Below are 13,271 nucleotides of genomic sequence, written 5' to 3'. Positions count from 1 at the left end.
ACTTGAGTGTATATCTTTGCCTCTATAACCCCAGACAGGGCTTAGAACACAAGTGAGAGATTTCGAGGCAATGAAAGGTATAGACTACGAAGAGACTAACACATACCATGTATTTTTCCTTTCGATACACCCATCCGAAAAATTGGTTTTTGCCCTGAGCGGGACTCGAACCCACGTCTCCCTGATTACTAGTCGGGCATGCTAAGCCACTACACCATCAAGGCCACCACGCTGGCAACGCAGCAGATTAATGGGGCGACTTTAGCAACGTGGGGGATCCCAGGGCCCAACTTTTCTTCACTTTTCTTGTTGATAATAGATAATTAGATAGATAGACAAACAGAGAGAGACAGGCAGAAACAAAACGGAAAAGACGGAAAAGGCGGATTTGCTGGTGTATCATAATAATAGTAATAATAATAATAATAATAATAATAATAATAATAATAATAATAATAATAATGATAGTAATAATAATAATAATAATAATAATAATAATAATAATAATAATAATAATACTAATACTAATAATAAGCAGCTATGAATGATTTGGCCCTAATGAGCAGTTTTTACGTTATAAAATCGCTTTCGGATGACACAAATATAGTGCATATTTCAGATAGCTCTTTTCCTTTTTGTTTTTTTTTTTTTTGGGGGGGGGGGGGGGGTGTTTGTCTTTGAAATATTGCTTTGAAGCCAACTATCTACTAGAACTACCCCACAACTTGGCCAATTTGATTTCCCAATTATTCTTTTGACATACTGACCAAAGACATAAAAGTGTTGTGATCATGTTATCCATTTATTTGTTCATGAGGCTATTGAAGGATGGTGTGACTATTTGACCATAATGGGCTTAAAGAAAAACCATTCCATTCGACACACAATCATTCTTCTTTTAGTATAATTTCCTTTGTATATTGGTCACAGAAGAAAACGCTTTTCAACAATAGTTTTACAATACCTTGTCATTTCCTTTGGAAATAGTTTTGATAACGTCTTCTAGCATGTTTTTAACCATGTCGCTTCTTCTTTTTGCTTAATGAGGTTATCACAAATATCCGAGTCACAAAACGTGATGTTGGCATCTTTGTAATACTCCTCACTCTTCAAAATATCTCGAACTCAAATTAGATGTTCTTGGTTTTTCAAACAAAGGTTGCTCGCCCTTTTATTTGTTCAATCAATCAGTATCGAGATCCCTTGGAAAATTGTGACGTTACGTGGGAAAGTATGCACACCTACTAACGAAAGTTAAAGATCACATCTTTTCTTGCAAAGTATTTAAGAAACTGTGCTTGAAAGCTGAATTACACCCCTACAATGTTTGGGCAACAATGATTCAAGCAAAGGGACCTTGCAAACAACTGAACAGCGTTATAATAGGTAGAACTGCACTATGCTTTATAAAAATTTGGTTTATCAACGGAGTTGATAATGTAAATTGACCACCGTACAGAGATTCTAAAAGCTAAAGACGAGTTGTGGCCTGCTAGTGCAGTATAATTAGCGCAAGATGGGTGTACAATGTGAAATAAAGAGCTTTGCAAAAGTCATGATGTTCCACCTGTACTACGCGTGATACTTGAGGTGATGCGCTGTCAGGTTTTTAGCTCTGGTATTTGGTCCTTTTTCTTTTCTTTCAAGGCACGGACGCTCATTTTAAGTGTAACTTATCCATCTTATTTTCTTTTCAGCAATCTCAAATGGCTTATACGGCAATGATTCGAATTAGTAAGGAAGGTCTCGCTCTATCCTCAGCAAATTGGCATGCAATATCATTTCGGGATTGTCAATAATATCAAAAGCAAAAAACGCACATAGGGACATGTAATTGATTGGCAAGCAATGACTTCCTTCCTGCTAAACGAGATGAACTCACTGAAATTCACACAACTTTCTTTCAGCAACAATCACTTACGTCTTGAATGGTGTTTATCGATAATCATGTCATTTTAAGGAAAACTGACAGACAGACATATTTATTTGCGACCACAATTTCCAAATAACGAAGAATTACAAACAACAAAAATATACATGGCTAAAAGGCTATTAATTAAATAAGTCGTGGAGTATTTACTTTTATCCGTCTTCCCCTTTTCTTTTTTTAAAGCATTCGAATATATGTTTTGCTATTAGTTTTTGTATTTTAACATTTCCGCTCGGGGGGTTTATCAGAAACATGAATATTTTATTAGGTGACATTCTGCATATTTTTATTCTATATTCTTTTCCCAAATAGTCTAGTAACGAACATCGTTTTTCCTGGTAAGCAGGGCATATATTTAGAAAATGGTATTCATCCTCCATTACTATTTTACAAATTCGGCAAATTCCTTCTGCAGGTTTCTTGAGTGGTCTCGAATAACGTCCTGTCTCTATGGCTAATTTGTGGTTGCTAAGTCGCAGTTTTGTTAGGGCTATCCTGTGTCGTGTATTGGTGACCTGATGTAGGTAGTCTTCACATTTGTACTTGTCTATCGTTTTGAATAACCGGTAGGTTCTCATTTTGTTGCTTTGGTTAGCATCTTTTCTGGTGTCGTTATTTATTTCACGTAGCCATCTTTGTAGTTCGATATCCTTGAGTCGTTGCCTGATAATGTTTACAATTCCTATGTCTACATAGTGTGCTTTCATCCAGAGGTCTCCTAATCCTATCTGTTCCAATGAGCCTTTGATATTTTTGCTCCAGAAAGCCTTATTGTCCTTCCATTTGATGTCATTGTATGCTATTTGGGATAATTTGTATTCATTTTTGGTTAAGGTTAACCAGAACTTAAAGTTCCTACATTGAGCATCAATTGACATTGGGAATCGTCTTGTTTCAGCCCTGCACGCATTGTTGTTGCAGTATTTGTTAACTCCCAGCAACCAATTTAGGAATTTATTTTGAACTAATTCTGCTGGGTCCTTTTCTAATTTCCCATTGCAATCAATCCCCCACACGTCACTTGCATAAAAGAGTATGGGAGATATCAGTTAATTTTATATTTTCTCTGAAGTGGTTTCCCATTTCTTTTCGTAATTTATAGAGTGCTTTAAGTGCAACTTTCTTCCACTCTTGTCTAGCGAGATTAAAGTTTCCAAAAGAACTCATTATGAGTCCATGATGTTTATACAATTTGACATTTTCCATTTCATCAGCGCCGTATCTGAACAAGTAGTTGTTTAAAGACTTACCACAATTGTTAAAAATCATAATTTTTGTCTTGTCTAAATTTACACTTAAATCGGCATTTTCACAGAAAGATTCCAGCTTATTAAGGATTATTTGGAGGTTTTTTGCTGATCTAGAGAAGATCACTAGATCGTCCGCATATAAGAGACAATTTATACATCTATCACCTAGCATAATCTCGGTTGGACTCGCCGTATTTAGGAATTTTGATAAATCACTTAGTGCCTTGCTTTACCCCGGCAAAACAAGTAAAGGCTTCGGTTAATTTGTTATCAATTTTAACTGCCGACTTATCATTTGAGTACATGGATATTAAAACGTCAAGGAAACGCCCGTGCACACCTTCTTTTCTCAGCTTGTCGAATAGTTTTTGTCGAGGTTTACAGTGGAAGGCTTTTCTAAAGTCAACGAAGCATGAAACGAGTAAATTTCGGTGTTTCTGTGGCTTAGATTTCACGTATTTGTCAATAAGCATTTTTAATGTGAAGATGCTACCATCTGTGCCGTGCATTTTTCTGAAACCACCTTGTTCAGCTTTCAAAATTTCTTTCTGAACCATGTAGTCGTACAGTCGATTGTTGGGGATTGATGTAAAGAGCTTGCCTAACGCAGAAAGCAAAGTGATACCTCGGTAATTTTCAACTTTGGATCGATCATCCTTTTTGTGAATAGGCACAATGAGGCTAAAACTCCAAAGAACAGGGTATTTCCCAGTATCTAAGATTCGGTTAGATAAATTTACTAAATGCCCTTTGATGGCGTCCTTTCCGATTTCAATTACTTCATTTAATATATTATCGATACCTGGAGATTTGTTTGCCTTCAGTTTATTAACTGCAGCTTCGAACTCTTCATCAGCTATTGGATAATCAAGTGGGCCTTCCACTCTTTCGTTACTGTGACTTTCCATATTCGTCTCTGGATCTAGTATATTATTGAGAGGGGTTGCATTCTGTTGCTTAAAGTATTTAAAAAACTGTTCCGTACTCACTGTTTCAGTTCCATGTGTTTTTCTTTTTCCTAAGTTAAATATTTTTCCTATTTGTCGCCAGGTCTCTTTAGAGTTCTGCATATCGATATTAGAGATGCCTTTGCTAATATATTCCCGTTTCTTCCGTTTACAGGTTTGATTGAACCTCTTCTTTTTGTCGCAGTGGTTGTCTCAGTTCTGAATTATTAGGGATTTTAGAAATTTTCTCCCCGAGGGATTGCAAGTTTCCTTTTTCTGTTTCGCATTCCTGATCGATAATTATAAGTAGCGCGAGATACTAGAATTTAACTCATACAGTCCTTTAAAGGTCTTCGTCTGAAAGAAACTTGAGTTCGGCCTTCTTCTTTAAAGAATCGGCCAACCTGCCTTTCTGAAAACGAAAGTCCAGATCTCTTAAAATAGCAGTCCATTGTCCATTGTCTGTCGTAAATCTCAACGGTCACTGTTGATGGCCGTGACTTAGTGAGCGATTTGAATGCGGCAGGGTATCGATTTTGGGCCTTGCGTTTTCTGAGCTTGCACATTCAATGGCTGGCTCAAAAGTGGCTGTGTAGAGCCTTTTGTCCCCCATAATTTATTAAGACATCCGTGGGCCTTTACAGCAACTTCTGATTTCCGCTTCTGATAGTGCACTTTGGCAACGACAGAGCTATGTTTTTGGTCTTCAGACAATACTTGGTGCTCTTTGTCGTTAAGCTCGGGTAGACTTTGCGTTTCGACGATTTCGCAAGACGCAACTGGTGTAACTCGCGCAAGGTATGGCTGCCACGTTTATTAATATTCTAAACAAATTACGTTAATTCTCCGAGATTTACCGCTCAAGCTGCTTCACACTTCAGCAAAGAGCTATATTTAAATACTCCAGATCTCATTCTGAGAACTGTCAATGCATAAGATGGGCTACGATCAGCAATTTGGAGCATTTCTACGCCTCGCGTCCTTCGCCGGTGAAAGGAAATTTATCACCCGCCGGCTTCTTTCCAACGAATATACCGATTACTAAATGGTCCAAGCATGGTCACACTGCTTTGCTGGTTCGTGGACATGATCCACCGATTGATATTAAGATCACTATTTATGTGCATCCTCATCCTGGCCCTACAACTCAATAAGGGAAAGGTTCGAGAATTTCACCATACTTAGCTAGATGAATGGATGGATGGATGGATGGATAGAGCAAAGAAATGTAGCAGATGCAAATAGTTCTACCTGGTACTTGGTGATTTGCAGTTATCAGCCAGTGTGCAATATTTGGTTGCAGCAGCTGCAACCGCCGTCTTAAATTTGTATTCCATTGGTTGATTCCACTAAAAGAAAATGACAGGACATTGAAATAAATAAATAAAAGTAAAATAACTTTTTAACAGTTTAGTGTATTCTTTGATTAGGCAACGAAAATGGCTCAAAAAATCGAAAACCACCTAATTCATACCTTAACTTTCTTGACAACCCAACGTCGACTTTCATAGATAAATAGATAGATAGAGACACGGATGGACCAACGGATGGACAGACAGACAGACAGCCAGACAGACAGACATACAGACAGACAGGCAGGCAGATAGATAGACAGAACAAAGAAAGAGTGGAGGGAACAAGGCAGCATTGCATAAATCCCAAACATAGTACAGCTAGCCCTATGTATAAAAATATCGTTCCATGTCAGAACGAAGCTTCTAACCTGAGATATATTCAGCCCATGTATTTCGAAATGGACCGATTGCCTAGTTTCCTTGTCAGATGGAGTCCGCGGAACTGAGGCAGGTGAAGGTGGGGGCGGTTTTGCACCCTTGTCAAGTCCTTTAAAAAATAGAAGCATATCAGATTTGATACAGACACCATTAATTGGTACAAACTTTGCATGGTACAGTGAGCGATATCTCAGTTGTTGTTGTTGTTGTTGTTGTTGTTTCTTTTTTGGAGGTACGTAGTCCTAATAAATGAAACTAATCGATGTTATGTTCATTACTACCCTACGTACAGCTTGCAAAGCGAAGCAATAATTAAAACGGCACTACAACAAATGAAGTGTGACTGTGATGGGTGCCTAGAGGACAGTGGAAACCAGCCTTTATTCAATATAAAGACAACTTATACTAAAAAATACAAGGAGTCATAACAGTCTCATTAAAATTAAATGACAAACAACAGAAATGTACAAGACTAAATGTTATAGGTAAAGACCAAAAATATACTAAAACTGATAGAAGAAATCGTCAAAGATAAATACAATCAACGACAAAGGACTAAAAATTTGTCCATGAAAACACTGAACGGGAAACGACAAAAGCCAAAAGCAAAAAATACAAGGTATAAAAAATAAGTTACAACAAAAAGAAAAATAATGCAAAAGAAAGCAGAAAGTTACACTGGAATAATACGTCGCCCGCTACCGAAAAAAACAGTGGTAAAAAAACCCACCGGGCCAAAAAAACGACTGGAAAACGGAGTCCTAAATCGAAATGCGACGCATCACGTAACTATTTCCCCAAGGCGAGAGAACTTCAAAAACAATTGGGTTTATAGTAAAGGTACAAATTTGCATATACTCAACAAAATTGCAGAAATTCTTGTGAACAAAAGACTTTCACTTATAGAACAAAGAGAGATCAATGACATGATATAAATGCTTCGAACCGCAATGAATCGAAAACGCTTTGGAAAGCATTTAATCACAGCGGATCTTAAAACGATCAGCCAGCAATGAGATACCAGAATCTTTTGAGCCCTTAAGAAAGGAGAGGACTAACTTAACTACAAAAATGTTACTAAGAAACATTTGTAGTCCTCGTGTCTTAGAAAACCATAATTTGCGCTAATGAGCTATTTGGCGATAATTTGAAATAACGATAACGTTAACGATAACTATAATGATAATGATAATGATAATGGAAATGAAAATAAAAAATGTAAAATTTTAGTAGAATACCTGATCAGAATAGAAGAAAAATAAACTCAATCGGCTTACACTTTTCGATACCTCAATAGTGCTCACGGGATGGTGAGCAGTGGGCAAGATAAAAACAGTAAGTAACCATTTCTTAAAAATTTACATCACGTCACAATATTGATTGTTTCCGTCAACAGCAACTGCTTAGGAAGATTTATTGACAAGGCCGGAATACATGCCATTCCTGAGAATAATTAGCTTTCCACTTTCCAGCCTTAGGGTTCTTCCTTGGAACTGACACTTATCACACTGGCGCAGCAACCAATTTTGAAATCCTTTATGCATGTGCAACGCTCCAAAACAGTAGCCTTAGCAAGAACACTAAATCTGAAGTTCATTTAGTACTCTTTAAACGTTGAATTTTATGACATCGCATAGTGCACATGCTTGAATTCTTTTCTGCAACATTAATCGTCATTTAAATAACTAAACAGCCGATTAAAGTAAAAAAACTAGGCCAATTGAAAATTTAAGCGAATTTGTTTTCTACATTTCATAATACAAAGTTTAATTGAGCCCTGTTCAAACCGAGCAGCTTCCGTCCTCTGTTAACGAAGTTTGCATGCCTCGCTACCTCACATATTTTGTAAAACGTGCTAAAAAAAACGAAGGCCAAAAACATTTGCAGTTCCGCGTGGACAGAGTTTCTGGCATGTTTCAACAATCATGTATATAGGCTTTTTGTGTAAAATGGATGTTGAGTGGTGAGTTGTTTTGTTTGGATGTGAAATTACAGTCGAGTAGGCGAATTTAGCACTCTTTACGTTGACGTTTTAATCAGTTAGATTTTTGCTGTCGTTCTAAACTGAAGAGAGAGAGTGTAAAGAACATGAGTCATACGGAAAATGTTCTGATAGAGATCACTGTGCACGTAATTTCAGTTTTAGTTGTTGATTAAAATTGTTGGTTATTGCTTGCAAGGCTTGCTTGTTTACTACTGTTAGCTGAGGCTGTTTTATCACTGTAAACTGTATACACTAATGACGATTAATTTTGTACTTTATGCAGAAGTGTAATTATCCTTGATCATTAAACACTGAAATATTCCAATTTCTGCAAAAAAAACAAAACAAAAAAAAAACAAAAACGCATTACCGTAGTTTGGTCTTCATGGTAACATCCGCTTCAATGAAGATTTAACTAGTTGTTTCCAGATAAGTTCTTAGGGTCATAAGGTTTAGTCGTGTTTTCTTCTGTATTCAATAGTTATCAAACAGGCTAAACCCACTATTTATCACCCCGGTCTAGACAGGTAAGTAAAAATTCATCAAATCAAATGCACTTCCCTGATATCATATAAGTCATGTAAGAAGAAGATCACTTTCCATCAAGGAATCTACCATGCACTGTTCTTACCTTGACATCTGTCGTCAATCAAATGCAAGCCTTCATCGCAATCGCATTTGTAAGAGCCATACGTATTTCGACACTGCATGGAGTCATCCTGACATTTAAAGGTTCCCTCCAGACACTCATCTATATCTATGAGGATTATAAATATGGTTGTTACGCCGGATTTGATCTGGCGCATAAAATGGCAAAATTATTACGTCACAATCTATACTTAACTGGTCATATAGTAGTTAATCCTAGAGAATTTTCCATGCACTGTTCTTACCTTGACATTTGTTGTCAATCAAATGCAAGCCTTCATTGCAATCACATTTGTAAGAGCCATACGTATTTCGACACTGCATGGAGTCATTCTGACATCTGAAGGTTCCCTCCTGACACTCATCTATATCTATGACGATTATAAATATGGCTGTTACACTGGATTTGATCGGGCACATAAAATGGCAAAATTATTACGTCACAATCTATACTTTACTGGTCATGTAATTAACCTTGCGGAATTTTCCATGCACTGTTCTTACCTTGACATTTGTTGTCAATCAAATGGAAGCCTTCATCGCAATCACATTTGTAAGAGCCATACGTATTTCGACACCGCATGGAGTCATCCTGACATTTAAAGGTTCCCTCCAGGCACTCATCTATATCTATGACGATTATAAATATGGCTGTTACCCCGGATTTGATCGGGCACATAAAATGGCAAAATTATTACGTGACAATCTATACTTAACTGGTCATATAGTTGTCAGTCTTTTCAGATGTTCGATCAAACAGTGCTGATAGATGGTATCCTTCCATTACAGAAAGGGCGTTGTTACCTATTTATATGCTGTAGATAATCTACCAATCTAAAACCATTACTTCCTAGTTCATGCCCAAAAAAGTTACAACCAACTAAGCTATTTACTTACCGTTGCATGTGAAGCCATTACTATCGAGGGCAAATTCGGGCATGCAAGAGCAAGAGTAGCCTCCTATGGTGTTGTTGCATTCCTGGTTGCATTTGCTCATATTAAAGGTGCACTCGTCGATATCTGAAAGGAAAATAATACCCATTGCAGATAAGCAGAAGAAAAAAAAATCACGCAATTGCAAAACAAAAGACTGTTTTGTTTTGCTGGTTTATTTCTTTAGTCTTATATTGTAGGAGAAAATGTTGTTGCTATTAATACTTTTTAGTGTTGGATAGACATATAGTAAATACCCTGTCTTTTAACACTCATAACTTGTTTCTCTATTGAGCAAACAACTGTAAACTTCATTTTTGTGTTTGTTTCATTTACGACAGAATAATTTTGTATGACACGTCTTTCTTCACGTGGCTTAATGTTTGCATGGAAACAGTATTTAATACGACCACCTTTTTCAAAATGAGAACTGTTCAGCAAGATTTATTGCCACAATAATCATAGTTTTACGCTATGTTTCTGCCTTTTTTTTGTTTTTATTATTTGGTCACTGATCCAGCAGAACTAAAAGCAATTCTCTGTTGTATGACGTAGTCGATCCACTTCGTGGACGTCACAAGTAAAAGTTTTAGATTTGTTTTATACACTCTGAGTTCCATTGTCACACGTCCTAAACTGGCTGGAGGTCAGAAGCGAGATTGCCCCTTGTTGCCGCGCACTTCCCCTTTGCCTTAGCGGCAAAATGACAACGAAAACGAAAAAGAGAAGCGAAAGTGAGTAAAGATTAGCATGTATACTATTGCTCAAGTAACGAGATAATGAGCATACCTGTGCAGGTTTTTCTGTCATCTTTCAACTCATACCCGGTTCTGCAAGAACACTTTTCGTTTCCATCAGATAAGAAGCAGATATGATTGCAGCCAATTGAATTATTTTGACATGGGTCCTTGGCTAAAAATAGATAAGTCACATATTTACTTTTCTCTACTTAATTTTAGCACCAGGTTACGAATCAAATTAAATTTAACAATAAAATGACTTGGCCGAGAACTCAACACAAGAAGAGGGCTAGCCTGACAATATTTCAAGAATTTTATTTCAAGTTGACCTAGTTTTAAATTCCAGCTGAGGTAACGTAATAAACCGAAATTGCTTCTATTTACCCGTATGAAACTATACCTGCTAAATGAAATCATTGTTCACTATATTATAGCGGAGCTCAGGCGCGCGAAGCTCGCCAGGGGAGCACCATGTGTAAGAAATTTGGGAAATCTATCGCAGCGAAAAATTGTAGTTATGACGTCAGCGTATGCCCGTCCGCCTGTACAGATTGTCGGAGTGGAGGTGGGGAGGAAAGACAACCTTTGGGGATGGGGTGTTCAAGCAAGTTTCCTTGGCGGGGAATCGCATGTCCAGAGTTGCATTTGGTAAGACACGTTTTCCTGGCAGGAAATCGGATGGACTATCTTTGGTTTTTATGCTCAATCAAAGCCAGTTTAGCTAAACGATGTCATTAGTTTCAAAAGGTCTAAGATCTTCGTCCAAAGACTGTGAACAACAGTCGCCGTATAAACTTCATTACTTCTCGTTATTATTATTATTATTTTACTTGAGGTGTTTTGTCCTGTCCTTTCCCTCCTATTACGATCAGCGAAATTGATTGACTGTCTGCTAAATTACGAATTACGGTCTACGGGTCTCCGAGAGGAAAGCTCGATAGTGTTGTTTGGCAAGGTTGTAATGGCTGGTCAAAAAGTATAGGGGAGGGTGGACCAGAGCAGAAAGGGGGTGGGTCATCAGTTTTTGAGCCCTTAGCAAGGGTTGGGTCGTTGGATTGTCAGCGACCCATTGGAGGTGGGTCATCCTATTTTAAACAGAAATACGCACATTGTTAAAGATATATATTTTGATGATCCAGGGCTTGATCCTGTTGAAATAGCTAACAATAAATTCAAAGCATGGCAGCTTTAACGACGTACAATTTTATCTTTGTTCGTAAAATACAACTGTTAAACCGAAATTAAAATGATAAAAAAGGAAATGTCAGATGAAGCTCAGATGAAGACGATATCCCTCTTGCAAAACTTGCCTCTATAAACAGTTTGAGTGACAGTTACAGCAATGTGCCATTGAGCAAATTTCGCAACACATAATTTGATGGCACTAGGTTGAGAAACTTTAAATAATAACAAGTCACTAATTAAACATGGCTTACAAAAGCTGAAAGAGTTAAATAATATTCTCGTTAGTTTTACATGCTTTTGTAGCTAGTTAAGAAACAAACCTAACCGTAAATCAACACCACCACAACTTCATATACAAATGTGGTATAACTGGTTATATAACAAAAAAAATCTTTTATCAGGAGGTGGGTCATGTAAGTTTCAGCCTTCATTTAGGGGTGGGTCAAATAGTTTTGTGCCAAAAGTAAGGGGTGGGTCATGTGTTTTTTATCTGCCGCATTTCCAATTGCTCCGGCCCACCCCACGATACTTTTTGACCAGTCCCAATGGGATTTGTATCTGCTTAGCTAAGCGACGATTTTGTGCGAAATGAATGATTGTTGATTACATAAATGTCACCACGTTCGAACTCCTTTATTACCTTTTATACGGACATTTATGTCAAATTGCTTAGCAATTTGTCTATCCTACTACGAAAGATGTTTGTTGCTTGTCTTGTTTCTCCTATTTTTCCAAGAAAAGTGAAAGAAAAATTGGCATATCTTCTTTGACTTCTTTCAACTGTTTTGTCGTTTCGACAAGTCGTGAATTCGGTTTGAATCTGAAATTGCTTTGGACTAAAAAATGATTATATGTTTGATCCAAATGTTTGCTATCCAATAGTTTACTTGGATGCTGACACTCTACGATCTTCCTGCTGTCGCTTATTTGTTATTTGTTATCCGCTTTTATAAGTTCACGGTGAAGTTTACAAGAGATTGACGTTTCGAAAATTGTCGCGAAGAGCAACGTCTCCTTGCTAAACTAAGCACGATTCTACTTCGTCATTTGTTTAAGTCGCTAGTAAGTCACGTGAGATAGAGCGCGGGAACCTTGAACATTCAATATGAGCGTTGACCTTTGAGCGTTCACTTTGTTCTTGAATTTATCGACAAGAAAGTCTGCAAGATCAACTGGAAAATGAACAAAGACAAGGAGAATTCTGCACTCGAGGACGACTTTTTGTTTGATGAAGGGGAAGAGCCAAAGAGCCAGTACGAACCCTTTGTTTGCTCTTTTACAAACCATGAGGACAACATGGCAACCATGAGCAAATCGCTCAAAATGCTGCAAACACAACCAATACGGGAAACTAAGGGCTCCGAAATGTCAGAATCTTCCCGAAAACGAAAGCCTCCCAAAACAGAGGAAGGTTGTTTATCAGAAGACACTGATACAGATGAGCTCTTGGCTGTAAACCAAAAACCAGCCCGGATGAGGGCAATGACGCCATGGCTGACGCCACTACATGCGTGGAAAACTATGACGAAGCCGATACTTTGCTCCATTAAATCACAAAGTCACTCACTGACACTGAAAAAACCCGCTCCGAAAGAATCGGAGAAACTTTCCAAAATCGTCAACCTGAGGTGGCTAAACAAGCTTGATGATACAACTCTCCAGGAAAAATTGGAAAAAAAGAAAATGACCAGTTGGTCATACCAAAGGTCAATCCTGATATTTGGCGCCGTCTTGATAGCCCTACAAGGGGCAAAGATCTTCGCTTATCAAAGTTACAAGCTGCAATCACAAGAGTCGGTAATATTACCGCACACACGACAGATATGTTGTTGAAGGCTCGTGCTCAGGGCAACAAGCTTGATATGGATGCCGTGATGCGATGCCACACCGATGCACTAGGTCTCCTTGGACATATCAGTTT

At 37.8% G+C, this 13,271-nt stretch overlaps 1 protein-coding gene across 1 annotated transcript in view; it reads right to left on the bottom strand.

The window, feature by feature from the left end:
* LOC137982138 (uncharacterized) overlaps positions 1 to 13,271 on the bottom strand; it is a 211,591-nt gene that overhangs the window by 8,627 nt on the left and 189,693 nt on the right. Inside the window, exons 56-62 of the mRNA XM_068829205.1 lie at positions 10,215 to 10,337; positions 9,390 to 9,512; positions 8,997 to 9,122; positions 8,738 to 8,863; positions 8,476 to 8,601; positions 5,851 to 5,969; positions 5,379 to 5,476 (exon numbers count right to left, since the gene is read on the bottom strand). Of these exons, the coding sequence (XP_068685306.1) occupies positions 5,379 to 5,476; positions 5,851 to 5,969; positions 8,476 to 8,601; positions 8,738 to 8,863; positions 8,997 to 9,122; positions 9,390 to 9,512; positions 10,215 to 10,337 (841 nt within the window). The remainder of the gene's footprint in view (positions 1 to 5,378; positions 5,477 to 5,850; positions 5,970 to 8,475; positions 8,602 to 8,737; positions 8,864 to 8,996; positions 9,123 to 9,389; positions 9,513 to 10,214; positions 10,338 to 13,271) is intronic.

Source organism: Montipora foliosa, chromosome 13 (genome assembly GCF_036669935.1).
Source record: "Montipora foliosa isolate CH-2021 chromosome 13, ASM3666993v2, whole genome shotgun sequence".
Taxonomy (NCBI): Eukaryota; Metazoa; Cnidaria; class Anthozoa; order Scleractinia; family Acroporidae; genus Montipora; species Montipora foliosa.
Note: the sequence above shows the minus strand (reverse complement) of the source record. Positions and strands in the feature narration are given on the sequence as shown.